Below are 26,633 nucleotides of genomic sequence, written 5' to 3' on the forward strand. Positions count from 1 at the left end.
ACTTCTGTTTAATATTTCCGCTTCTCAAGACTTTTATACAATTCCATTAAAGAGTAAGATACGTCAACAAGACTGGCGCATACAAACCACAAATATAAAAATACATATAGTGATAAAACATTGGTTTTAGCTGGGTGCTCATTTGAGGAAGTAGCTTTGTTCTTGCAGCATTTCTGCAGCATTTCTTGCTTCTTTTACTTTCAAAGTATTTTATTGAATTTCCAAAAATATAAAACAATATAAGACAATATAAAGCAAAACATTACAATACAGTCCCCTTTGGGGGGTGCAAAATATGCCAAAAACATAAAATATGTATCAGGTAAATGTCTAACAGATTGAAAGGTACCTAAGAAGCCAATATAACTCTTCCAACTGTATATTATCTGCCCGGCCAAAAATGGGAGAGGGCAAGGAGAGGTTCCGCCAGCACCCCAAAAGGGATCATGCTGTGCCCGGCCGAATCTCTACGAGCCCCCAGTTTCAAAACTTCGCCAGTCAGGCCTGGAATCTAGCAAAAACACTTGGGTTGCTATAACCTGATTCGCTAGCCCCAAAGGGTTCGTCCTCCCAGTGAAGGACATGTTGCACTGATGTCGGAGAGACTGTCCGTGTACCTAAGAGGGTTAAGTGGAGGGGGGGTGGAAAGAGGGGGGAGGTGGGGAAAAAAGAGGGGGTGGAGGAAAGAGGGAAAGAATAAAGAGCCTATCAACGGGAGAGGACCACGTGTCCTCCGGTGAACCGAAGAACTTTACGGTTGAACTCCTGGTATAAGGGAAATGCCCATATAATGGGCCCATGGTTCCCAGGTAGCTTCAAATTGCGTTTTGGTGTTGTGGAGAATGCTGGAGAGTTTCTCTTGGGACATGATCCAGGACATTTTACGTGTAGCAGCCTTGAAGGAAACCTTGTATTGTTTCCAAGCTTTGGCAATGGTGAGCTTGGCACCAAGGAGGATGAAGTGTATTAATTTGCGCATCTGTTGGGTAAATTTGCATTAAGAAGGGCTATGGCTGGGGTTTTCGGGATCTGAACTTTCGTGACTTTTCGGATCAGGGAAAAAATCTTGCTCCAGTAGGGCCTTAATCTTGGACATTGCCACCATATGTGGGCTATGGAGCCTGAGAGTTGACACCCTTGGAAGCACCGGGAGTCTGCTGAAGGGAACATTTTGGCCAGTCTGTCTGGGGTAAGGTACCATCTGGTAATGACCTTGAGGCTGGATTCAATTAGGGAGACATTCTTAATGCCCTTGAAGGATCTATTAAAGGAGACCCTCCATCTCTCTATGTCCCAGTTGATGGTTAATTCGCTCTCCCAAGCGAGCATGTATGGGGTCTTTGTGGATTGGTGGGACAGTGACTGATAAATGATGGAGATTCTGCCCCTCTGTTCTGTGGACTGCCCACACCATAATTCGTAGGGTGTGAATCTGGGAGGCGAGGGTTTCCCCACCCAGATTTGGTGAAGGAAGTGGCTTATTTGGTAAAATCTATAACGTTCTGAATTCGGGATCTCTAGTTGATTCACACAAAATTCCAGGGAAATAGGACCATTGGAAGTGAAGAAGTGTCCGATTCGATACACCCCCTTGTCCAACCACCATTTAAAGGCTTTGATGTCTAGGCCCGGAGTAAAGTCAGAGTTATTGAAGATGTGTGCTGGGGGTGGCTACTCGAAGTTAATGCAGGGTTGTTTCTCAAATTGTCCCAGATTTTCATTGAGAGAGAGTGGGGGAAAGGGATTGGGGGACAGTTTCTTGGGGGACCCCAGAGTAGGAAGTCTAGGGTGTAGGATGGAACAGCCTGCCTTTCTTTTGAATCCAGTCTGGTTTCTCAGCCCTGGAGTAGACTGAGGAGAGCTGGCCCAACCTGGCAGCTTGAAAATACCAGCATAGCTGGGGGAGCCCTAAACCCCCCTGTGATCTGGATAGGAACAGTGTTGTTTGCTGGATTCTATGTCCTCTCCCTCCCCATATGAATTTGTTGACTTTTCTTTGGAATGCATTCAAGTGATCTTTTATAATGTTTATTGGAAGGGCCCTGAAGAGGTAGAGGAGTCTTGGTAGTAATGTCATTTTTATAGCGTGGATTCTCCCAAGCCAGGATACCTCCCCCTTTGTCCAGTTTCCGAAGTCAGCTTCAAGCTTACGGTATGTGGGTGGGAAGTTAGCAGTGTATAATTGTTCCGTTTTTGCTGTGAATTTAATCCCTAGGTAATCAATGGAGTAGTCACTCCACTTAAAGTCAAAGGCTGAAGTGAAACTACTATTTCTGTCTTGAGGGAGATGTTTAGGGCATAGGACGTAGAGTAGTTCACCTGTAACCCTGATACCACTGAGAACTCCTTCAGGAGTTTTCAAAGGTTTGGGAGGGAGGTGATCGGGGAAGGAGCATATCGTCCGCAAATAGACCACATTTGTGGACTTGATTCCCACTGGATACTTGATTCCCCATAAACGTTTACTGTACATTCCCCGTAAACGTGTACTGTACAAAATAAGGTCCGTTGGCATGGACCATAGGGTGAGTGCATGGATTGAAAACTGGCTACAAGGGCGAGTTCAGAGGGTGGTGATAAATGGGGAGTACTCAGAATGGTCAGGGGTGGGTAGTGGGGTTCCCCAGGGTTCTGTGCTGGGACCAATCCTATTTAATTTGTTCATAAACGACCCGGAGGATGGGATAAACAGTTCAATCTCTGTATTTGCAGACGATACTAAGCTAAGCAGGGCAATAACTTCTCCACAGGATGTGGAAACCTTGCAAAAAGACCTGAACAAATTAATGGGGTAGGCGACTACATGGCAAATGAGGTTCAATGTAGAAAAATGTAAAATATTGCATTTGGGTGGCAAAAATATGAATGCAATCTATACACTGGGGGGAGAACCTCTGGGAGAATCTAGGATGGAAAAGGACCTGGGGGTCCTAGTAGATGATAGGCTCAGCAATGACATGCAATGCCAAGCTGCTGCTAACAAAGCAAACAGAATATTGGCATGCATTAAAAAGGGGATCAACTCCAGAGATAAAACGATAATTCTCCCACTCTACAAGGCTCTGGTCCGGACGCACCTGGAGTATGCTGTCCAGGTCTGGGCACCAGTCCTCAGGAAGGATGTACTGGAAATGGAGCGAGTACAAAGAAGGGCAACAAAGCTAATAAAGGGTCTGGAGGATCTTAGTTATGAGGAAAGGTTGCGAGCACTGAACTTATTCTCCCTGGAGAAGAGACACTTTCAATATACAAATACCGTACTGGTGACCCCACAATAGGGATAAAACTTTTTCGCAGAAGACAGTTTAAGCAGACTCGTGGCCACTCATTAAAATTAGAAGAAAAGCGGTTTAACCTTAAACTACGTAGAGGGTTCTTTACTGTAAGAGCGGCAAGGATGTGGAATTCCCTTCCACAGGCGGTGGTCTCAGTGGGGAGCATTGATAGCTTCAAGAAACTATTAGATAAGCACCTGAATGACTTCAACATACAGGGATATATAATGTAATACTGACACATAATCACACACATAGGTTGGACTTGATGGACTTGTGTCTTTTTTCAACCTCACCTACTATGTAAGGACACGCTTTGGATGTTGGGATTAGAGCGTATTGCTATTGCCAGTGTTTCGATTTCCATGGTAAAAATTAGAGGGGAGAGAGGACAGCCCTGTCTAGTGCCTCTCGCTATATTAACGGAGTTGGAGTACTGGCCTTGTAGCCGTATCACCACCTTTGGGGTGGAATAAAGGGATCTAAAGACCCCCAAAAATCGGGTCCCAAAACCCCACTTCTCCAGTAGGGAGAATAGATAAGGCCATTCAATCGAATCGAAGGCCTTATGTAAGTCCAGTGATAGGATCATTCCTTCTTGCTTGGGGCCCCCTTCCCAATTAGATTGGAGTAGGGAGACTATGTCGACCGCTCTCCCAATTTGGTCTGTCCCTTGCCTGCCCGGAATAAAACCCACCTGGTCTTTGTGGACATAACATTTAATAATGGAGGCTAGGGGGTTGGCGAGAATTTTTGTCAAATTTTCAGGTCATTATTAATTAGGGAGATGGGTCTGTAATTTTCAACTTCTTCATGGTTTTTCTTGGGTTTGGGGATTACTGAAATGAACACAGTGTTTAAGTGTGGATCTAGGGGGGAGCCCAATCTTTTAGAATTAAAGAATTTTGCCATGTGGGGGGCCAAAATTTCTCCGAATGTCTTGTAGTAGGGGACTGATAGACCGTCAGGACCTGGAGCTGAGCCAGTCTTAAGACCTTTGATAACCTCCCTTATCTCCTCCGCTGAGAAGGCTTCTTCCATTAAGTATTTGTGTTCCAGGGAAATGGAGGGCAACTAGAGCTTCTGAAGGAAAGAAGTGGTCAAGGGGCCTCTATCTGGGTAGAATTGTAAAGTTTGGAAAAAAATTTGTGGAAGACAGTCATGATTTTGTTTGGGTTGGCTGTTGGAGGCTGTCCTGCTATATGAAGTTTGGGGGAAAGTATGAGAGTGGTATTTGGGGGTTAGCTTGGTGGCTAACATCGATCCTATTTTGTCTTTTTGGTAGTAATATTTGGCACCGCTCCAGCGGATGTGTTTCTCCGCTTTGGCTGTTAATGCTAGATTGAGCTCCAGCCTGATCGCGTCCAGTCGGTCTGTTAAGACCTTAGATGGTTGTTTTTTGTGTTCAGCTTTTAAGGCTACAAAGGATTTTTCCAACTTTTGGATGTCGATGAGAAGCTCCTTCTTGACCTGGGTCGCTATCCGGATGAGCTCGCCTCAAATGGTAGCCTTGTGGGCTGCCCAAAGGGTCTCGGGGAAGATGTTGTCTACATCATTTAAAGGAAAATATTCTTTGATGGCGTCTGCTATCACCTTGGTATGAATTGGGTCGCTAAGGAGCGATTCATTAAGTCGCCAGTATGAACCCCGTTTCCCAGTAAGTGTGTTTCTCAGGGAAAGGAGGACCAAAGAGTGGTCCAATCATGCTGTGTCCATTATAGAAGCCTTATTAGTCAGGGGAATAAGGTTTGTTGAAATAAGTATGTGATCAATCCTGGCGTAGGATAGGTGGGGGGAGGAGAAGTGTGTAAAGTCTCTACTCTTGGGGTTCAGTTCCCTCCAAATGTCTACTAGGCCATTGGTGTGAAGGATTTTAGCTATTCTGCTGCTCAGTTTCGCGGGGCGCGTAAGCTGGTCCTTAGGGGGTTTCTTTCTATCTAGTCCCTGGTCAAAAGCCACATTGGAGTCTCCCCCAAAAAATTACCTTGCCCTCCAGGAGGGGGTTTAGAGTTGTAAAGAGGTTCTGGAAGAAAGTGGCTTGTCCCATTATTAGGGGCGTAGTAGGAAATGATAGAATACAGTATTCCCTCTATAGTGCCCTTTACAAGAATAAACCTTCCCTCTGGATCCCTAAAATCAGAGATGTGGGAAAATGTGCAGTTTTTTGAGAAAATAATTGCAACCCCTTTCGTCTTGTTTGGTGCATTTGCAAGGTAAAAGGATGGGTAGTGTGAGTAGACTAAACAACCTCTTACGGTGGTCTTCCATCCTTGCACTTCTTAGAGGGACCCTTGTTCCAAAGAGGGGAGACTGGACTGGCAGGAGGGGGACGTTTGGATGACCCAGAGGACGACGTGGAGAAGTCCGTGCCTCCTGAGAGACAAAAACAGTCTTTCACCATCAGGAAGGTTGGAAAAGGAGTGAGTTTTCCCGTGAATTCTGAACTTCACAGCAAAGGGAAGGTCCAGCGGTACTTAATGTCCCGTTGAGCTAGGACCATAAGGAGTGGTTTGAGAGATCTTCTTCTGTGAATGGTGGATGGAACCAAATCTGCGAATATCTACATCTGGTGCCCCTGGTGCTGTAGTTTAGGCTTCAGGCATGATTGGCGCATGACCTCCTCCTTGACAGCAAAAAAGTGCGGTTTAACGATGATATCTCTGGGGGTTCCATCTTTTCTGGGGGGTCCCAGAGCCCTATGCGCTCTGTCTAGTTCTATACGGTGCGGCGGGATATTTGGGATGAGCTCTGTGATAATGTCCCGTACCGTGAGGGGGTTATCGGTGAAGGATTCCGGAAGGCCTCTAATTCTAAAATTGTACCTCCTGGACCTATTTTCAAGGTCGTCGATCCTGGAGAGGGCTGTATTAAGTTGTTCCTGGATGGTCTGAATGTGCGCTGCATTTTGGTTGGTTCTGGAGACTGTACTTTCTATTTTGTCCTCCATGGCCTCTATTCTGGATCCCAAACTAGAGAGATCCGATTTAATAGTGTTGGTGATTTGGGTTGCTGTGTTGGCCAGTCCTCTCTCTAAAAGAGTAGAGAATTTAGCAAAAAGGTCTTCCTGTAGTGTGGTGATGTCCCTGACTGAAAAGCCAGGGGACGGGTTAGCAGAAAGGTGTAGTTGAGAAGGCCCGGATGGAGATAGTGCATATTCCTCCATGTGCATGCCGATCAAGGACTCCGTGGATGCCGGGGGGGCCTGGGGCTTGTGGAGGCCATGAGGGACTGCCTGGGACATGCTGGGGGTGCCCTGGGCCGGCCGCTTGGGCGTAAGTCAGTGTCGCTGGAGTAAGAACTGGTCTGTTTTCTGGCGCCCTGGCCTGTAAGGCTGCATGAGGCTGGGTAGATTCAGTGCCGCCGGCCAACTTGGTACACCTGTCCTCCCCCACCGAGTTGAATTGTGGCCCGAGGTCCCATCGTGCATTGAGTCTGAATGCTGATGATGATCCCTCAACCTTGTATTTTTTGAAGGCCTTCTCCTTTACTTTTATATGCATTTTTACATTGGAGTTAAGCCATCCAGGACTTTTGTTCGCATTTTTAAATTTATTACCCAATGGGATGCATTGGCTAATGCCCTTATTTAATATGCTCTTAAAGCAAACCCATCTCTCCTCCGTGTTCTTTGTTTCTAAGATTTTATCCCAATTTATGCCTTCTAGCAAGGTTTGTAGTTTAGGGAAGTTGGCTCTTTTGAAATTCAGTGTCTTTGTATTTCCCTTATGTTTCCTATTTTTGTGATTTATACTGAAGCTAATTGACCCGTGATCGCTGTTACCTAAATTGCCCCGTATTTCCACATCCGTGATCAGGTCTGTATTGTTGGTAATCAGTAGATCCAGTAACGCTTTATTTCTAGTTGGTGCGTCTACAGTCTGACCCATAAAATTGTCCTGCAAGACATTTAGGAACTGGCGAGCCTTAGATGAATGCGTGGTTCCCTCTGCCCAGTCTATTGCTGGATAATTAAAATTCCCAATTATGATAACACTTCCCATCCTTGCTGCTAATCCAAATTGTGATAGGAGATCTGTCTCCCCTTCCTGCCACAGGTTAGGGGGCCTATAGTTTACTCCCAGTATTATTTTACCCTTAGCTTCATCCCTTTGGGGCTCTACCCATAAGGATTCCACCTCCTCCCTAGCTCCTTTAGTGTTGTCATCTCTCACATTCACTTGTACATTATTCTTGATATATAGGCATACCCCTCCCCCTTTTTTACCCTCTCCATCCTTGCGATAGAGGATATACCCTTGAATGGTTGCCAGCCAATCATCAGAGCTGTTGAACCAGGTCTCTGAAACTCCCATAAAATCCAAATCCTCCTCGTACAACAGTATCTCTAGTTCACCCATCTTGTCCGACAGGCTCCTGGCATTGGTGAACATGCCACGTAGTTTAGACCGGTCGCATATTATCCTCTTATTGGGTGTTCCAAGATTGCAACTAGGACTTGCTACTATACTTAACTTGGGTTTATGTACTTTGTTCAACCTACCACTAATGCCCCCAATATGTTCCATGCTGACTATCTCTACCTCTGGACCCTCCCCCTCATCGCCTAGTTTAAAACCCCTCTAACTTTTTGGCCACCTTCATTCCCAGCTGATCTGCACCCTCCTCATTTAGGTGCAGTCCATCCCTTCTATAGTACTGGGTATCGACTGAGAAGGCGGCCCAGTCCTCCAGGAACCCAAGCCCCTCCTTACTACACCAGCTCTTCAGCCACTTGTTTACTTCCCTAATCTCCCTCTGCCTTTCTGGTGTGGCTTGATGTACCGGTAGTATTCCTGAGAATACTACCTTGGAGGTCTTTTTCCTCAATTTAGCTCCCAAGTTCCTAAAATTTTCTTTAGGACACTCCATCTGCCTCTGACTTTGTCATTGGTGCCAACCTGCACCATGACAACTGGGTCTTCCCCAGCCCTTCCCAGTAATCTGTCCACCAGATCCGTGATGTGCCAAACCCAAGCGCCCGGTAGAGAACATACAACTCGGCGCTTCAGGTCTTTGTTACAGATTGGCATCTCTGTCCTCCATTGAGTCCTCTACCACCAGAATCTTTCTTTCCTTTCCCTTCACACCCCCCCCACTCCCACTGAAGGAGTTCTTCCCCCGGCAGCTAGGAGAGTCCCTCAGCTCCAGCAGTGCTGGTCCCTGACTGGTTTCACCAATGTCACTCAATGACTGTCATGAAAAGGTTCACCCATTGGTGGCGCTATCGGTCTCTTGGATCGCAGTACCAGTGTCCACCAGCGGGTGTCTTCCAACACCTAAGACCTGTAATAAGAGGACTCACCTGCTGGTGGCACTGTTGCATCCTTGGGCCGTAGTACCCGTGTCCACCAGCGGGTGTATTCCAGCAGTGTGGAGCAGACAGCACCCTCTGCGCTCAGGTGTAATGTGAGGTCAAATCACTGCAGTCTGATAAATACCCAGCAAGCCCTCACATCCTTTCCTTGGTGTCTCTCTCCCTGTGCCCTGATCTTGCTGCCTGTTATCTTGACCTTGAGCCTGCATCTGTCCTGACCTGATCCGATCCCTATCCTGAGCCCATCCTGGACCTGTCCCTCCGGTGTCCTGATTTCCCTGATCCCTGCCCTGCAGCCTATCCATCCATCCTCTCCCTGTCCTGTTGGTTCCCCGTCCTTTCCCATCTGACTGACCTCCTTGTGTATGACCTCGGCCTGGCTTTTGTTACGATTACGGTATTTCCCATCCATTTGTATATGCCATTTGTTTGTTGGTCTGCGGTTGGTTTGCACTGTATATATTTCACTTATTTGTCACCCATTTAATAAACACCATTATTTTTCACTTACCTGTGTTTCTGGTTTCTCCTGTGCAGTCCACACAGTCTGGTCTACTAAATTCCCTGATAGTACACCAAGGCCATCCCTGACCAGACATGGCTGCATTGAGGAACCATCCTGGTTTGTTAGGTCTGCTAATATGAATTTCAATGAAATAATTTATTATTCTCTGCTAGCAGAAGAGGATGGTGAATATTGTGGCCAGATTTTAAAAGAGTGGACTAGTGACCAGCTGATGGAAACTATCCGATCAGCTCATTCCCTAGTGGATCAGGGGTATATGTCATTTGAAGATGTTCAGCCCCTGATACAGTTATGTGCAAAACCAGCCCTGTCATGTATTCCCAAAGGAAGTGACGATTTTTCTCCCCCCTTCAATTATGGCCAAGTTGAATCCCTGGTATGGTTATTAGAGGATGATCCAGCCTATTTCATGGAACGTTATTCCTCTTGTTCACAGCAGGTGTTGTCTAATTGCATCCAGTCTGTGCAATCCTTGGTTAGTCAGGCTGTGTGTGAATCAGCGTTTGTTCAGCCTGTGCTACAGGCATGGTCAGATCTCCTGTATTTAGCTAAGCCACAATATTCAAGCCCTGCCATTAATCACCTGCCTTCCCAAGAACCTATCTCCCTATCGCCTATGGCAACCTCAGCTACAGCCCAGTTTACTCAGCCCCCTACCAAATACTATTACCCAGTCTCCAAGTGTAGCACCTATCCTGCCTTCAATCCACCTGTCTCTTCTCCTCCTCCTGTAACAATCCCACAAAACCCTCCTCCAGCCACAGTTCCTTGGTCTTCCTTCTGCCCAGATACTTTCTTTTCTTACAGCCCTGCACCTACATACAAAGCTGCAGTGGCTAAACCAAAAAAGAAACAAAAATTCTTTCCGACGCATACCATCCTGCCAGTAACCCAATCTGCCTCCACACCAACCAACCTGTTCCAGCCCGCTTTCATGCCAGTTGAACCTGATGACCCACCTAAACCTGACAACCCAGTGCCCGCCTTCCAGTCTGATGTGCCCGCCTTCCAGTCTGATGTGCCTACCTTCCAGTCTGATGTGCCTACCTTCCAGTCTGATGTGCCTACTTTCCAGTCTGATGTTCCCACTTTCCAGTCTGATGTTCCCACTTTCCAGTCTGATGTTCCCACTTTCCAGTCTGATGTTCCCACTTTCCAGTCTGATGTTCCCACTTTCCAGTCTGATGTTCCCACTTTCCAGTCTGATGTTCCCACTTTCCAGTCTGATGTTCCCACTTTCCAGTCTGATGTTCCCACTTTCCAGTCTGATGTTCCCACTTTCCAGTCTGATGTGTCCACCTTCCAGCCTGATGTCTTGATGCTTGCCTTCCAGCCGGATGTCTCGGTGCCTGCCTCCCAGCTTGATGTCTCTGCTATCCAGCCTGATGTGCCTGCCTTCCAGCCTGATGTACCTACCTTCCAGTCTGATGTGCCTGCTTTCCAATCTGATGTCTTGATGCCTGCCTTCCAGTCCAAAGTCTCGGTGCCTGCCTTCCAGCCTGATGTACCTACCTTCCAGTCTGATGTGCCCTCTTTCCAGCCTGATGTCTCGATGCCTGCCTTCCAGCCTGATGCCTTGGTGCCTGCCTTCCAGCCTGATGTGCCTACCTTCCAGTCAGATGTGTCTGCTTGCCAGTCTGATGTCTTGATGCCTGCCATCCAGCTCAGTCTCGGTGCCTCCCTTCCAGCCTGATCCTGATGTCTCGGTGCCTGCCTTCCAGCTTGATGTCTCTGCTTTCCAGTCTGATGTGCCTGCTTCCCAGTCTGTGCCCACCTTCCAGCCTGATGTCTCGATTCCTGCCTTCCAGTCTGATGTGCCTGCTTTCCAGTCTGTGCCTGCTTTCCAGTCTGTGCCTGCTTTCCAGTCTGTGCCTGCTTTCCAGTCTGTGCCTGCTTTCCAGTCTGTGCCTGCTTTCCAGTCTGTGCCCGCTTTCCAGTCTGATGTCTCAATGCTTGCCTTCCAGTCTGATGTGACTGCTTTCCAGTCTGTGCCTGCTTCCCAGTCTGATGTGCTCACCTTCCAGCCGTATGTCTCGATGCCTGCCTCCCAGTCTGATGTGCCCACTTTCCAGTCTGATGTCTTGATGCCTGCCTTCCAGCCCGAAGTCTCGGTGCCTGCCTACCAGTCTGAAGTTGCCGCTTTCCAGTCTAATGTGCCCGCTTTTCAGTTTGATGTCATGATGCCTGCCTTCCAGCCCGAAGTCTGATGTGCCTGCCTTCCAGCCTAATGTTCCCGCTTTCCAGTCTGATGTGCCCACCTTCCAGCCTGATGTCTCGGTGCCTGCCTTCCAGCTTTATATCTCCACTTCCCCGTCTGATGTGCCCGCTTCTCAGTCTGATGTCTTGGTACCTGCCTTCCAGCCTGGTGTCTCATTGCCTGCCTTCCACCCAGATGTCTTGATATTGGTGTGTCAGCTGGAAGTTTCGGTGCCCGTGTGTCAGCCGGAAGTTTCGGTGCCCGTGTGTCACCTTGAAGTTTTGGTGCCCGTTACCCAGTCTGCTGAACCGGTGCCCGTTACCCAGTCTGCTGAACCGGTGCCCGTTACCCAGTCTGCTGAACCGGTGCCCGTTACCCAGTCTGCTGAACCGGTGCCCGTTACCCAGTCTGCTGAACCGGTGCCCGTTACCCAGTCTGCTGAACCGGTGCCCGTTACCCAGTCTGCTGAACCGGTGCCCGTTACCCAGTCTGCTGAACCGGTGCCCGTTACCCAGTCTGCTGAACCGGTGCCCGTTACCCAGTCTGCTGAACCGGTGCCCGTTACCCAGTCTGCTGAACCGGTGCCCGTTACCCAGTCTGCTGAACCGGTGCCCGTTACCCAGTCTGCTGAACCGGTGCCCGTTACCCAGTCTGCTGAACCGGTGCCCGTTAAGCCAGTGCCTGTTATTCGGCTTGCCGGACCAGTGCCTGGTGTCCAGTCTGCTGAACCGGAGTCCGTTAAGCCAGTGCCTGTTATTCGGCTTGCCGGACCAGTGCCTGGTGTCCAGCCCGCTGAACCGGGGCCCGTTACCCAGCCCACTGGGCCGGGGCCCCTTACCCAGTTTGTTGAGCCGGTGTCTGTGATCCAGCCTGCCCTTACGGTGCTCGCTGTTTGGCCTGACGACCCGGAGCTTGCTGCCCAGCTCGACGACCCGGAGCTTGCTGCCCAGCTCGACGACCCGGAGCTTGCTGCCCAGCTCGACGACCCGGAGCTTGCTGCCCAGCTCGACGACCCGGAGCTTGCTGCCCAGCTCGACGACCCGGAGCTTGCTGCCCAGCTCGACGACCCGGAGCTTGCTGCCCAGCTCGACGACCCGGAGCTTGCTGCCCAGCTCGACGACCCGGAGCTTGCTGCCTGCTCGGATGTGCCCGCTGTCTGCTCGGATGTGCCCGCTGTCTGCTCGGATGTGCCCGCTGTCTGCTCGGATGTGCCCGCTGTCTGCTCGGATGTGCCCGCTGTCTGCTCGGATGTGCCCGCTGTCTGCTCGGATGTGCCCGCTGTCCGGTTTGATGTACCCGATGCCCAGCCTGACGTGCTCTCATCTGATGTTCAGTTTGAGGCCATGAACTTTGGACAATTTCATCTAGTTGGGGCGTCCGGAGGCTGCTCCTTTGAGGGGGGGTACTGTCATGAAAAGGTTCACCCGTTGGTGGGGCTATCGGTCTCTTGGATCGCAGTACCAGTGTCCACCAGCGGGTGTCTTCCAACACCTAAGACCTGTAATAAGAGGACTCACCTGCTGGTGGCACTGTTGCATCCTTGGGCCGTAGTACCGGTGTCCACCAGCGGGTGTATTCTGGCAGTGTGGAGCAGACAGCAGCCTCTGCGCTCAGGTGTAACGTGAGGTCAAATCACTGCAGTCTGATAAATACCCAGCAAGCCCTCACATCCTTGCCTTGGTGTCTCTCTCCCTGTGCCCTGATCTTGCTGCCTGTTATCTTGACCTTGAGCCTGCATCTGTCCTGACGTGATCCGATCCCTATCCTGAGCCCATCCTGGACCTGTCCTTCCGGTGTCCTGATTTCCCTGATCCCTGCCCTGCAGTCTATCCATCCATCCTCTCCCTGTCCTGTTGGTTCCCCGTCCTTTCCTATCTGACTGACCTCCTTGTGTATGACCTCTGCCTGGCTTTTGTTACAATTACGGCATTTCCCATCCATTTGTATATACCATTTGTTTGTGGGTCTGTGGTTGGTTTGCACTGTATATATTTCACTTATTTGTCACCCATTTAATAAACACCATTATTTTTCACTTACCTGTGTTTCTGGTTTCTTCTGTGCAGTCCACACAGTCTGGTCTACTAAATTCCCTGATATTCTTGCTGCTCCGCTATTAAGTACGCTGAACTGTTTCATGGATCCCTGACAAATACCCAACACGTTTTTAATGGCACATGTGACAGTACTCCCCAAACCAGGCAATGACCCGACAGATTGCTCCAGCTACAGACTCATATCCCTTTTCAATCTTGACCTGAAACTACTGGGCAAAATTATGGCTAAACAATTACACACATTTCTCCCACAAATAGTAAGTCCCGAACAAGTTGGGTTCATGCTGGGGAGGCAAGGGACAACGTTACAAAGGCCCTTAATCTGATACATAGATGCCGCAGAGCTGGATTTGAAGGCTTTCTCTTGTCAACTGATGCAGAGAAAGCTTTATTTGCCATGCAGCAAATAAAGACTGGGTGTCTTTAGAGGAAAGCTCCACAGAACTCCCTCTAAAATTCTCTCCCTGGATTCCATGGCCTAAATATCCCCCAAGTCTCAAACACCATCCATTAATTGGGACAATCCTTAAAATTTTTCATAAACTTACCCTGATTCACCATACATCCACATCCCCAGGGCCACTTACTCCGCTTTACAACAATCCAGATTTCCCCCCAGGCATAGGTTCGAAAGCTTTTACTACAAAAGAGACTACTCCCCTACTAGCCTCGCATTGTACGGACGCAGGCAGGATTTTAACATATGGACAGTTGCTGGGTAAGCTCACACCTTTGGTTTTTACACATTGGAACTACAGACAATTACGTCATTACCTTCTTACACTGGATAAGGCAGGCAATCTAACCAGGGACCTTACATTTTTTTAATCTGTTTGCCAAGCTGGCGAACAGATTGAAAAAAAAACCTCCCTAATGTACACACATCTCCAAGAAGCAGATTCTACAGGCTCGACAAGATTCAGAAGCCAATGGGAATCTGTTTTTCAAACGCACTTCACCGATTCCCAATAGGAAAACGCATGCATTCTAGTATATAAATGCTCAATTAGCATGAGATTACAAGAAAACTCTTACAAGCTACTGTCACAATGGTACGCCACACCAGAAAAGATAAAACGATGGTACCAGTTGGCTCCGGATCTGTGCTGGAGATGTGGGGAAAGCAGAGGCGACATGCTTCATATTTGGTGGGAGTGCCCTAAGATAGCTTCCTACTGGAGCAAAATTTGCAAATTGATCCTCCACATTACAGACACCAAGATTAAACTCACACCCGCATGTTGCCTTTTACATATTTCTAATTTTGCTCTGAGTAGATACAAACGATCCCTGACCGAACACCTTCTGATTGCCGCAAAGTCTCTGATCCCCAAGTACTGGAAACTGTTAACGACCCCTTCCCTTAGAGAATGGGCCCACACAGTAAACCACATCCTGAAAATGGAAGAAACACTCGCTATAGCAAATGTAACCTCTGACAAGTTCCATAAAGCATGGTCAGCTTGGTTCCAGTTCAAATATTCTGTAGCGTATGATAGTCTGACAATTGGGTGAGCACTCCTGACCACTTTCGTGGACTGCATATATATATCAGCCATTTGTAAATCTGTTGTCTGCATCCCACCAGTAGGGATGAGCCGAACACCCCCCCCCCCCCCCCGGTTCGGTTCGCACCAGAACCTGCGAATGGATCGAAAATTCGCACAAACGTTAGAACGCCATTGACACCTATGGGACTCGAACGTTCGAAATCAAAAGTGCTCATTTTAAAGGCTAATTTGCATGGTATTGTCCTAAAAAGGGTTTGGGGACCCGGATCCTGCCCCAGGGGACATGTATCAATGCAAAAAAAAAAGTTTTAAAAATGGCCGTTTTTTTCGGGAGCAGTGATTTTAATGATGCTTAAAGTAAAAAAAAAAAAAAAAAGTGAAATATTCCTTTAAATATCGTACTTGGGGTGTGTCTATAGTATGCCTGTAAAGTGGCGCGTGTTTCCCGTGCTTAGAACAGTCCCTGCATAAAATGACATTTTTAAAGGAATAAAAGTCATTTAAAACTGCTTGCGGCTTTAATGTAATGTCCTGGCAATATGGATGAAAATCAGTGAGACAAATGGCATGGGTACCCCCCAGTCCATTACCAGGCCCTTTGGGTCTTGTATGGATATTAAGTGGTACCCCGCACACAAATTAAAAAAGGAAAGGTGTGGGGCCCCCAGGCCCTATATACTCTGAACAGCAGTATACAGGCGGTGCAAACAAGACTGGGACTGTAGGTTTGTTTTTAAGTAGAATCTGATTGTAATTTTGAACTGGTACATTTTTAACGTGTTAAGCTCCAGCCAAAAAATCTATTTTAAGCTTTTTGGAAAACATAGGGAAGGGTTATCACCCCTGTGACATTTGTTTTGCTGTCTGTGCTCCTCTTCAGAAGATTTCACCTCACTTTTTGTCCCAATGACAAATGTTTTTTGAAAATTTGGGGGTTGTAGTGAAACAAGAATTGGTGATAAAGCATCAGTGTAAAGGAGAAACGTTTTTCCCATATTAACTCTTACAGGAGAGAAATTCCCTTCCTAGGGGTAGGTTTCATCTCACTTCCTGTTGTCTCCTTCCGTTTGCAAGTAGGAGTCGTTTGTAAGTTGGATGTTTGAAAGTAGGGGCCTGCCCTATATACTCAGCAGAAATTTGGGCCTTAGGTGTTGTTGTGGCCACAACACTGTAAGCCCTCGCAGGGCCCTGCTGTGAAATATTAGATCAAGAATTGTAATTACATGCCCCTGTTGAACAGGGGCAGAAAAATTGGGCCTTTGGTGGTGATGGTGGTGGTGCTGGTGCCACAACATTGTAAGTCCTCACAGTTACTCTTGGTGGGCGCAGAAACGGGCCCTGCTGTGAAATATTAGATCAATAATTCTAATTACATGTCCCTGTTGAACAGGGGCTGAAAAATTGGGCCTTAGGCACTGGTGCTGGTGCCACAATACTGCAACCCCTCACAGATACTCTAGTTGGAGCACAGGAACTAGCCCTGCTGCAAAGAATTGCATCAAAAATTGTAATTACACGCCCCTGTTAAACAGGGGCTGAAAAATTTGGCCTTAGGCACTGGTGGCGGCGCCCAGAACCAAAAATTTTTTTACAAGCTATCAGCATGATCTTTGAGGAAGAAGAGGATAATTACTCAGCATAACAGGATAGTCACTCAGCATCAGCATAGGCAGTCTTTGAAGGGATCTGACATTTCAAAAAAATATTCGGTTACATCAGCATCAGGTGCTTAGTAGCTGGTGGTGATCCAAGACTGATTCATTTTTATGAAGGTCAGTCGATCGACCGAGGCGCTGGACAGACGCACCCTGTGATTGGTTACAAAGCCTCCAGCAGCACTGAATGTGCGTTCCGAAAGAATGCTGGATGCAGGACAGGCCAGTAGCTCAATTGCATACTGTGCAAGCTCTGGCCAGTGATCCATCCTTAAGACCCAGTAACCCAGAGGATTTTCGGTGGGAAAGGTGTCCAAGTCAGATCTTGCCCCTAGGTATTCCTGCACCATGTAAAACAGACGCTGGCGATGGTTGCTGGAACCGATCATACCTTGGGGCTGCAGACTAAAAAATTGTCTGAACGCATCGGTCAGACAGCCACCTTCTCCACCGCTCCTTCTTTGACTGACTGAAGCCTCAGCAACACGTTGTCCAGGAACAGGAGTTTATAACCTCCCAGTCTCTGGGAACGCATTGCACAGACCTTTCTGCAAGGCCACCCGAAGATGTTCCATGCTCTGCTCCCTCTGCGACGGCAAGATAAGGTCCGCAACCTTACCCTTGTAACGTGGATCAAGGAGGGTTGCCAGCTAGTATTGTTCCTTCTCCTTGATACCACGAATACGAGGATCCTTCCGCAGGCTTTGCAGGATCAGGGAGGCCATGCAGCGTAGATTTGCTGAGGCATTTGGTCCGGAGTCCTCTGGGTCACTAAGGACGACATGATCCGCAGCCACCTCCTCCCAGCCACGTTCAAGGCCATGTGTTTCTTGGGACTGTAAATGATCCCTTAAAGACTGCTGCTGCTGCTGAGTGCCAGGATCCACCTCCATACTGACACAATCCTCCTCCTCCTCCTCTTCCTGTGTTATCGGCAGGCACGCAGGAACACTGTCTGGATAAAGGGGGCCTTGAGAGATAAGGAAGTCCTCCTCTTCCTGCCTCTGTTCTGCCTCAAGTGCCCTGTCTATTATTCCATGCAGCGTGTGCTCCAACAGGTGGACAAGGGGGACAGTGTCACTGATGCATGCACTGTCACTGCTCACCATCCTCGTGGCCTTCTCAAATGGTGACAGGACAGTGCATGCATCCCTGATCATGGCCCACTGGCGTGGGAAAAAAAAACAAGCTCCCCTGACCCTGTCCTGGTGCCATAGTTGCACAACTACTCATTGATGGCCCTCTGCTGTGTGTGCAGCAGCTGCAGCATGGCCAAGGTTGAGTTCCACCTGGTGGGCATGTCACAGATTAGGCGGTTCTTGGGCAGGCTAAATTGCTTTTGGAGGTCAGCCAGCCGAGCACTGGCATTATATGACCGGCAAAAATGCACACAGACTTTCCTGGCCTGCCTCAGGACATCCTGTAAGCCCGGATACCTGCCTAAGAACCGCTAAACCACCATGTTAAGGACATGAACCAAACAGGGCACATGGATCAGTTGTCCCTGTCGGAGGGCAGAGAGGAGGTTGGTGCCATTGTCGTAAACCACCATTCCTGCCTTAAGTTGGTATGGCGTCAACCACCTCTGAACCTGCCCCTGCAGAGCTGACAGAACCTCTGCCCCAGTGTGGCTCCTGTCCCCCAAGCACACCAGCTCAAGCACCACATGGCATCTTTTGGCCTGCGTACTTGCATAGCCCCTTGAACGCCTACGGAGCGCCGCTGGTTCCAAGGACAAAGCACAGGAAGAGGCCATGGAGGAAGAAGAGGAGGAGGGGGTGGAGGGAAGAGGTGTGTCAGAATCACTAGTAGTGGCATTTTGGAAGCGTGGTGGCGGAACAACCTCCAACACTACTGCACCTTGTCCTGCATCCTTCCCAGCTGCCAGAAGAGTCACCCAATGTGCCGTGAAACTTAGGTAACGTCCCTGTCCATGCCTGCTGGACCATGAGTCAGCGGTAATATGCACCTTACCGCTGACCGCCCTGTCCAGCAAGGCCAAGACATTGCCTTCCACATGCCGGTAGAGAGCCAGAATCGCCTTCCATGAGAAAAAGTGGCATTTGGGAACCTGCTACCGAGGAACCGCACATTGCACAAACTCACGGAAGGGGGCAGAGTCTACCAACTGAAAAGGTAGCAGTTGAAGTGCTAGCAATTTTCCCAAGCTAGCATTCAACCGCTGGGCAGGTGAATGGCTGGGAGCGAACTTCTTTTTGCGGTGCAGCAGCTGGGGCAGGGAAATTTGCCTGGTACAATCTGAAGTCAGTGTACCGATAACAGATTGCCCGCAAGTACTTGGCTGTGACACACCTAATTCTACACCTTCATTCTTCTCAGTGCAGGTCTCAGAGAGGACTGAAGGTATAGTGGGGTTGGAGATCCCAGCTGAAGAGGAGTAAGGAGAGGTCCTCTTTGTTGTTGGTGTGGGTCTTTTAGGTACGCTTGCCAACGAACTGCATGGCAGGTCAACATATGTCTGGTCAAGCATGTGGTGTCCAAGCGGGAAATGTTTTGGCCACGCGAGATACGCTTGAGACATATGTTGCAAATAGCAGCAGTGCCATCTGATGCACTCGTCTAGAAAAAAGGCCCACACCAAAGAACTTTTGGCATAACGCACAGAGAAAGCAGCGCCCTGCACATGCACAGTATAATATACTGATACTGCAGCTAGCAAAATCAACTGCCTGCCTGTAGTATTATTAGTATGAGAACACCACCAATCTTCTACAGGTGGCTTTAGCTGAACACTGTGCAGAGGTCGCACTACACTAACGTGTAAACAATGTAGCTACCTGCGGTAGTGATAGGATCAGGAAAACACCACCAACCTTCTACAGGTAGCTTTAGCTGAACACTGTGCAGAGGTCGCACTACACTAACTTGTAGCTTTAGCTGAACACTGTGCAGAGGTCGCACTACACTAACTTGTAGCTTTAGCTAAACACTGTGCAGAGGTCGCACTACACTAACCTGTAGCTTTAGCTGAACACTGTGCAGAGGTCGCACTACACTAACTTGTAGCTTTAGCTGAACACTGTGCAGAGGTCGCACTACACTAACGTTTAATTAATGTAGCTGCCTGTGGTAGTGATAGGATCAGGAAAACACCACCAACCTTCTACAGGTAGCTTTAGTTGAACACTGTACAGTGGTCGCAATACACTAACGTGTAAATAATGTAACTGCCTGCGGTAGTGATAGGATCAGGAAAACACCACCAACCTTCTACAGGTAGCTTTAACTAAACACTGTGCAGAGGTTGCACTTTACTAACTTGTAGCTTTAGCTGAACACTGTGCAGAGGTCGCACTACACTAACGTGTAAATAATGTAGCTGCCTGCGGTAGTGATAGGATCAGGAAAACACCACCAACCTTCTACAGGTAGCTTTAGTTGACCACTGTACAGAGGTCGCAATACACTAACGTGTAAATAATGTAGCTGTCTGCGGTAGTGATAGGATCAGAAAAACACCACCAACCTTCTACAGGTAGCTTTAGCTGAACACTGTGCAGAGGTACTGTAAATACTGTAGCTAATAGGATCAGAAGAACACCAGCAATTTTCTTCAAATACTGTAACACCTGTCTGCCTGTCAGTAAGAAGATAATCACAGGAACGGATCTAGCTAAACTGAATACAGTGTGTGTGTGTGTGTGTGTGTATGTATGTATGTATGTATATGTATATGTGTGTATATATATATATATATATATATATATGTATATATATATATATATATATATATATACACACACAACACCTGGGATGCATATATATATATACACGATACACTGTAAGTGCAGCTAACTGGCTGTCTTGCCTAATCTATCTAACTTAAATCAAATGACACTGTCTCTCTGTCTCTGTCTCTCAACACCGGAACACACTACACAGGGCCGATGTGCAGGCGGCCTTATATAGTTTGGGGCGTGTACTAAACCTCCTGAGCCATAATTGGCCAAAGCCACCCTGGCTTTGGCCAATTACAGCTCTCTGTACAGACGGCGCTGTGATTGGCCAAGCATGCGGGTCATAGTGCATGCTTGGCCAATCATCAGTCAGCAATGCACTGCGATGCTGCAGTGAATTATGGGCCGTGACGTGCCACTCGAATTTGGCGCGAACGGCCCATATCATTCGCAATTCGGCGAACGATCGAACAGACGATGTTCGAGTCGAACATGGGTTCGACTCGAACACGAAGCTCGTCCCTACCCACCAGTAAGGGAGTAGAACTATACCTATGACACCCCCCAAAGAGGTACCCCACCTGTGTACTTTTCTGCTCACTTTCCTTTTATTCAGTCTTAGTTTTTTTTTTTTTTTTATTCCTTTTCTTCTTTATTTAATAAAGCCCCATGACTCTTATGATACTTCTGAATACAATGAGCCTCAACTGAGTTAATGAGGATTATTAATACTTCATCATCAATGCAACACCTGCTGAAATTGTTAATAATTTGCTATGTTTGTTGGCACTGAGGGCATATGTAATAAGTTTATCTGATGTAAACCTATGTTACAAACAGATGCATTACTTTATATGTTTCTTACTTTTGCTCAATAAATCTCTTTATTGAAAAAAAAAAAAGCAGAGTTGTCTAGAGTTTTTGGACCGTATATATTGACCAGCGTGTAGGTGGTTTGAGCAATGGTGCAAACGAGTATTAGGTAACGGCCCTGCAGATCGACATAGGTGTGGTGCTGTTGGAACTGAAGGGTATCTCGGACAGCTGTCAACACTCCATTCTAATTCCTTGGGCTTGAGGTGAGATAGACAGTGCCATACCCCTTGAGTCTGAGCATCGGGTTTCTGCAAAGTGTATGAATTCTCCTGGATGAATGCAATGTCCGCATTTTGTTTGGTCATTTCCCTTTGTAGATTAGCCCATTTTTGCGGGCTGTTTAGGCCCTTTACATTGAGGGAAGTCAGTTTTATCTACATTTTTTAAGGCAGTTGGTGATGTCTCTTTGTGGTAAGTCAATGATGTTAGGTGTGGGAAAGCACTGGCCAGGATCGATTACTCGCAGAGGAGTTTGGTCTTGAGTGACCGGATCAGGCCGGTCAGTAAAAAGGTGAGTTGATGTAGTAAGTCCAAAAGAATAGTTGGAGGCTGGTGTGGAATAGGGAGGGAAGTAAAAAGAGAGAGCCATTAGAGAGAGAGCAACATGGGTTTTACCCTGAAATGTGATCATCAGCTTGGTGGGAAACCCCCATTTGTATGGTATATGGTGGTTTTGGAGTGCTTTTGTGATCGTGGTTAGTTGCCGACAATTCTCAATTGTTGCCTTGGAAAGATCTCTATATAGTGCAATTGCATTGAAAGGGTCAGGGAGGATTGGGGCTTGCTTGGCGGCAAACATCACTTTTTCTTTTGCGTTGTAGAAGTGTATGCGCGCTAAAACATCCAGTGCCACATTTGGCACCTTTCAGGGGGGAGGGGGAACAGGTACCTGTTTATGACAGATACTGTTCCCCACTTCTGGGAGACCGGTCTCTCCTCCTGCCTCCGCCGCCGTACCAATTAGAAAGCGCAGCGCGCTTAGCGCATGTGCAGTAGGGAACCAGCTGTGAACTGCCAGGTTCCCTTAACAGGAATGGCGGCGGCTGCAACTGACAGCCGACCGGAAGATCGGCTGGGGTGCCGACATCGCAGGTTCCCTTGACAGGTAAGTGCCCATATTGTCAAAGTCAGCAGTTGCAGTATTTGTAGCTGCTGACTTAATATTTTGTGGGGAGGCTGGACCTCCTCTTTAATTAATATCACAACTGGAAGACTTGTCACCCTATTGTAAGGGCCTGAACAAGGATCCTCATGGGAGGATTACCTGGTATTATTTTAACAATAGCGGTAGATTCAAAAATAAAAATGACTGACCTCAGCCGGAAATCCCTTTGGCATGATCTGCTCCTGATGAATGGCATCTCCCTTCCTGACAGCTGAATGTAAACAAAGGGTTTGGGTAACCCAGGTGATGGCACTAAGGGGAGCGGCATACTTTTTTTTTTTTTTCGCACGGAGGCCCCCTTGACATCGGTACTAGTCCTTTATCAAGGATTAAATCTGGCATTGATTTTGGGGTGTGGGTGTGGGTGGGGGGGGGGGGCATGGTCTTAAATAACTATGTGGATTTATATCACCCTACCAGGGTCAGACTTCACATTTGAACCCTACTTTTGCAAACTAAGCAATATGGCTAAACCTAGAAGAACATTGGGACTTAACTGGATACCAAACGCATATGATCGAGCCAAGGAGATCTGATTGTGTCAAACCTTTTCAGTTTGTTTCTAAAAAAGAAAACATGTCTTTCATAAGAAATATACCTATCCATGTTGAATATCCAGTAGGACTGGGTCAGAGGATGTGAGGCAGTCCACCTGAGGGCATCTCTTTGTTTCTCTGCTTGGAGGGGAGGTGGTTTTGGTAGCCTATGGGCTCTATCAATTTCCAGGTCCCTGTCAGTCAAGTCAGGTACTAGCGCTCACATTAGAGATTGTAGGAATCGTATCAGCTCGGGTTGTTGTACCAATTCGGGTATGTTGCGGAGATTAATATTATTCCTGCGAGAACGGTCCTCGAGATCTGCTAGTTTAAGGTTGATTGCCTGCATCTCATCTTCATGCTCTGTGCATACATCCACTATGTCATTATGGGCAGTGAAGAGATCAGACATTTTGTTTTCAACATGGTGAAGACGCTGGTCCTGGTGTGTACCACGTTAGCCAGCGAGGATACTGCAGCTGAGAGGTCTGAGTACAATGTCTGTTTAAAGGAAATCAGCATGTTCTTCATCATCTGCTCATAAATGGGCTGGTCTGAGGCAGGGAAGTTATCTATGACTGAGGGGTGCTGGATGTCAGGAGGTGGTAAGGTTAGGGGTATACTGCGGCTTTGCCCTGGGATGTCATCCTCTCTCCTGGGCTTGGATTTTATTGGAGAGGCAGAGGTAGGTGAGCAGGGTGGGGAGTATTCAGTTTGCTTGTGAGGGGAAGCCTGGGCATTGTGGTCTGCCGCTGCCAGCATGAGGAGAGATCTGAGCTGCATCCCTGTATGTGTTGACGGCGCCATCTTGTCTGCGACCCGCTCCGGCTGGTGAGAACAAGTTTGTCAGCTTCTGAGACATGTTTAGCTGCTTCCTACATTTGAGCATTGTACCTGGTAATAGTGTAACCCGCTGGGGGGATGTTCGGGTGGTTTGTATCCCGTTCGTCACGCTGTGGAACCGGGTGCTGTGCAGAGCATACAGATTAGGCAGCCATCTGTGATTTTGGCAAGCCACGCCCCTCTAAATGTAATTTTCTTAGTAGAGAACTTTAAAAGTGTGGCAGATTTGTCTTACCACCAGAAACTTAGTGTAAAGGGGGGGGGGTGAATCAAGCCTGCTGTTTATTATATTCCTTTGGCAAATGCTCATTAGCAACAGCTGAAACATTAAAACATAATCACATTTTGACAGATTTTTTTTTTTTGTGATTGGACATAAGTGAAATTCACTAATGATCATCAATTTATTAATTAGAAATACGTTTGAATAAGCTTACCAATACATATAATTATTTTTTTAATTTTTTTGTATCATTTCTGTGCTTTAGGTATCTCTAGACCAATATCGCTCAGAGGATGAGATATACCAACTATCTCTGCAAAGAGAACCAAGAACAAGGTCACCGGTAAGAGCACAGTCTTGGGTACATGCTTGACATATGACATATGTCAAATGCCATTAAACTATAATTAATACCTGGTATTGCATCTTATTTAGTGATTGATTTACTATTTGATAAAGGAAATTTCACTAATCCCACATCCAAATTTAAGGTTCATTTTACATCTGTAAACTCTGACTGAATGACATTTAGTTTGCTAGCGTGTTCTGCACGTTTTATGTGTTGCAACTTGTGACTGTGCTGCTGTTCTCCTGTAGTCTTCTTGCAGCTACTTTCTGTTTACATGCATGTTCTCCAGTGATGGCTGCATGGCATTTCTTAGTCTGGGTTTCTTGATGGTGACTAGTGGACCATAGTTGTGAAGTGTGTGTTTAAAAAAAAAAAGTGCTTCTAGTTACAATTAGAATCCCGTTTGACAACCGTATGACAACTTAAAGCGATATTCCACTCAAAAGTGGAACTTTTGCTTATCCATCTCCTCATTTTACATTACATTTTACATCTGTAAACTCTGAGTGACATTTAGTTTGCTAGCGTGTTCTCCTCTTTTTATGTGTTGAGACTTGTGACTGTGCTGCTGTTCTCCTGTAGTCTTCTTGCAGCCACTTTCTGTTTACATGCATGTTCTCCAGTGATGGTTGCATGGCAAGTCTTAGACTGGGTTTCTTGATGGTGATTATAGTGGACCATGGTTGTGAAGTGTGTGTTTAAAAAAAGGTGCCTCTAGTTTCAATTAGAATCCTGTATGACAACTTAAAGCGGAGTTCCATTCAAAAGTTACCTGTCTCCTCCCCCCTCCGGTGCCACATTTGGCACCTTTCAGGGGGGAGGGGGAACAGGTAACTGTTTTTGACAGGTACTGTTCCCCACTTCTGGGAGACCGGTCTCTCAGAAGTTTGCCCCTCTCCTCCTGCCTCCACCTCCGTAACAATTAGAAAGCACAGCGCGCTTAGCGCATGCGCAGTAGGGAACCAGCTGTGACCTGCCAGGGTCCCTTAACAGGAATGGCAGTGGCTGTAACCGACAGCCGACCGGAAGATCGTCTGGGGTGCTTACATCGCAGGCTCCCTGGACAGGTAAGTGTCCATATTGTAAAAGTCAGAAGTTGCAGTATTTGTAGCTGCTGACTTAATCCTTTGTGGGAAGGCTGGACCTCTTCTTCAATTAATATCACAACTAGAAGACTTGTCACCCTATTGTAAGGGCCTGAACAAGGATCCTCATGAGAGGATTACCTGGTATTATTTTAACAATAGCTGCAGATTCAAAGATATTAAAAATGACTGACCTCAGCCGGAAATCCTTCTGGCATGATCTGCTCCTGACGAATGGCATCTCCCTAGCTGACAGCTGAATGTAAACAAAGGGTTTGGGTAACCCAGGTGATGGCACCCAGGGGGGTGGCACACTTTTTTTTTTTTTCGCACGGAGCCCCCCTTGACATTGGTACTAGACCTTTATCAAGGATTAAATCTGGCATTGATTTTGCGGTGGGGGTGGGGGGGGGGGCATGGTCTTAAATAAATATGTGGATTTATATCACCCTATCAGGGTCAGACTTCACATTTGAACCCTACTTTTGCAAACTAAGCAATATGGCTAAACCTAGAAGAACATTGGGACTAAACTGGATACCGAACGCATATGATCGAGCCAAGGATATCTGATTGCGTCAAACCTTTTTAGTTAGTTTCTAAGAAAGAAAACATGTCTTTCATAAGAAATATACCTATCTATATTGAATATCCAGCAGGACTGGGTAAGAGGATGTGAGGAAGTCCACTTGGGGGCAATTTGTTTGCCTGCCACAAACAGAGCTGGTACAACTGTAATCAGCATGGGAGGCTTGAGCACCGAAAAATCACAGTAGCCCAATGAACACGCAAGTAGGTCAACTGATGAATTCACATCTAAAAGCCAATTAACCACTTCAATGCAGGGCCCTCTTCCTGCCCAGGACAATTTTCAGCTTACAGTGCTGTTGCACTTTGAATGACAATTGCACAGTCATGCAACACTGTACCCAATCTAAATTTTTGTCATTTTGTTCACACAATTAGTGCTTTCTTTTGCTGGTATTTAATCACCACTTTTTTCTAAATAAATGAAAAAAGCCTGAAAATTTTGAAAATAAAAAATCAAGGTAGTCCAAGGTGTTTAGTAAAAGGCATGTATTTTTTTGGTAATAATTTTTTGGAAAAGGAAGAAATTTAAAAAAAAATGTTTCACAATTTTTTATTTTAAACTGTCACCAGTGCAGTACAGCATCATCATAAAACTGATGTGGTGGTGATCAGGGACACTGACTGGTGATAGTATTGAAAAAAAAAAAAAGTTATAACTTTTTTTTTATTACTTTTTTTCCTTTTTTTTTGCAAATGTTTTTAACACACTGTGACCAGAGCAATATAATGTTA

The 26,633-nt window shown here is 47.1% G+C and overlaps 1 protein-coding gene across 6 annotated transcripts in view; it reads left to right on the top strand.

Annotated features, from left to right (window-relative positions):
- The window catches only part of RASGRP2 (RAS guanyl releasing protein 2), a 1,629,940-nt gene that overhangs the window by 716,947 nt on the left and 886,360 nt on the right, over positions 1-26,633 (top strand). For all 6 annotated transcript variants that reach the window (XM_073605066.1, XM_073605065.1, XM_073605067.1 and 3 more), the window contains one exon: positions 24,142-24,219. In XM_073605066.1, coding sequence (XP_073461167.1) covers positions 24,142-24,219 — 78 coding nt within the window. The remainder of the gene's footprint in view (positions 1-24,141; positions 24,220-26,633) is intronic.

Source organism: Aquarana catesbeiana, linkage group LG11 (genome assembly GCF_042186555.1).
Source record: "Aquarana catesbeiana isolate 2022-GZ linkage group LG11, ASM4218655v1, whole genome shotgun sequence".
Lineage (NCBI taxonomy): Eukaryota > Metazoa > Chordata > Amphibia > Anura > Ranidae > Aquarana > Aquarana catesbeiana.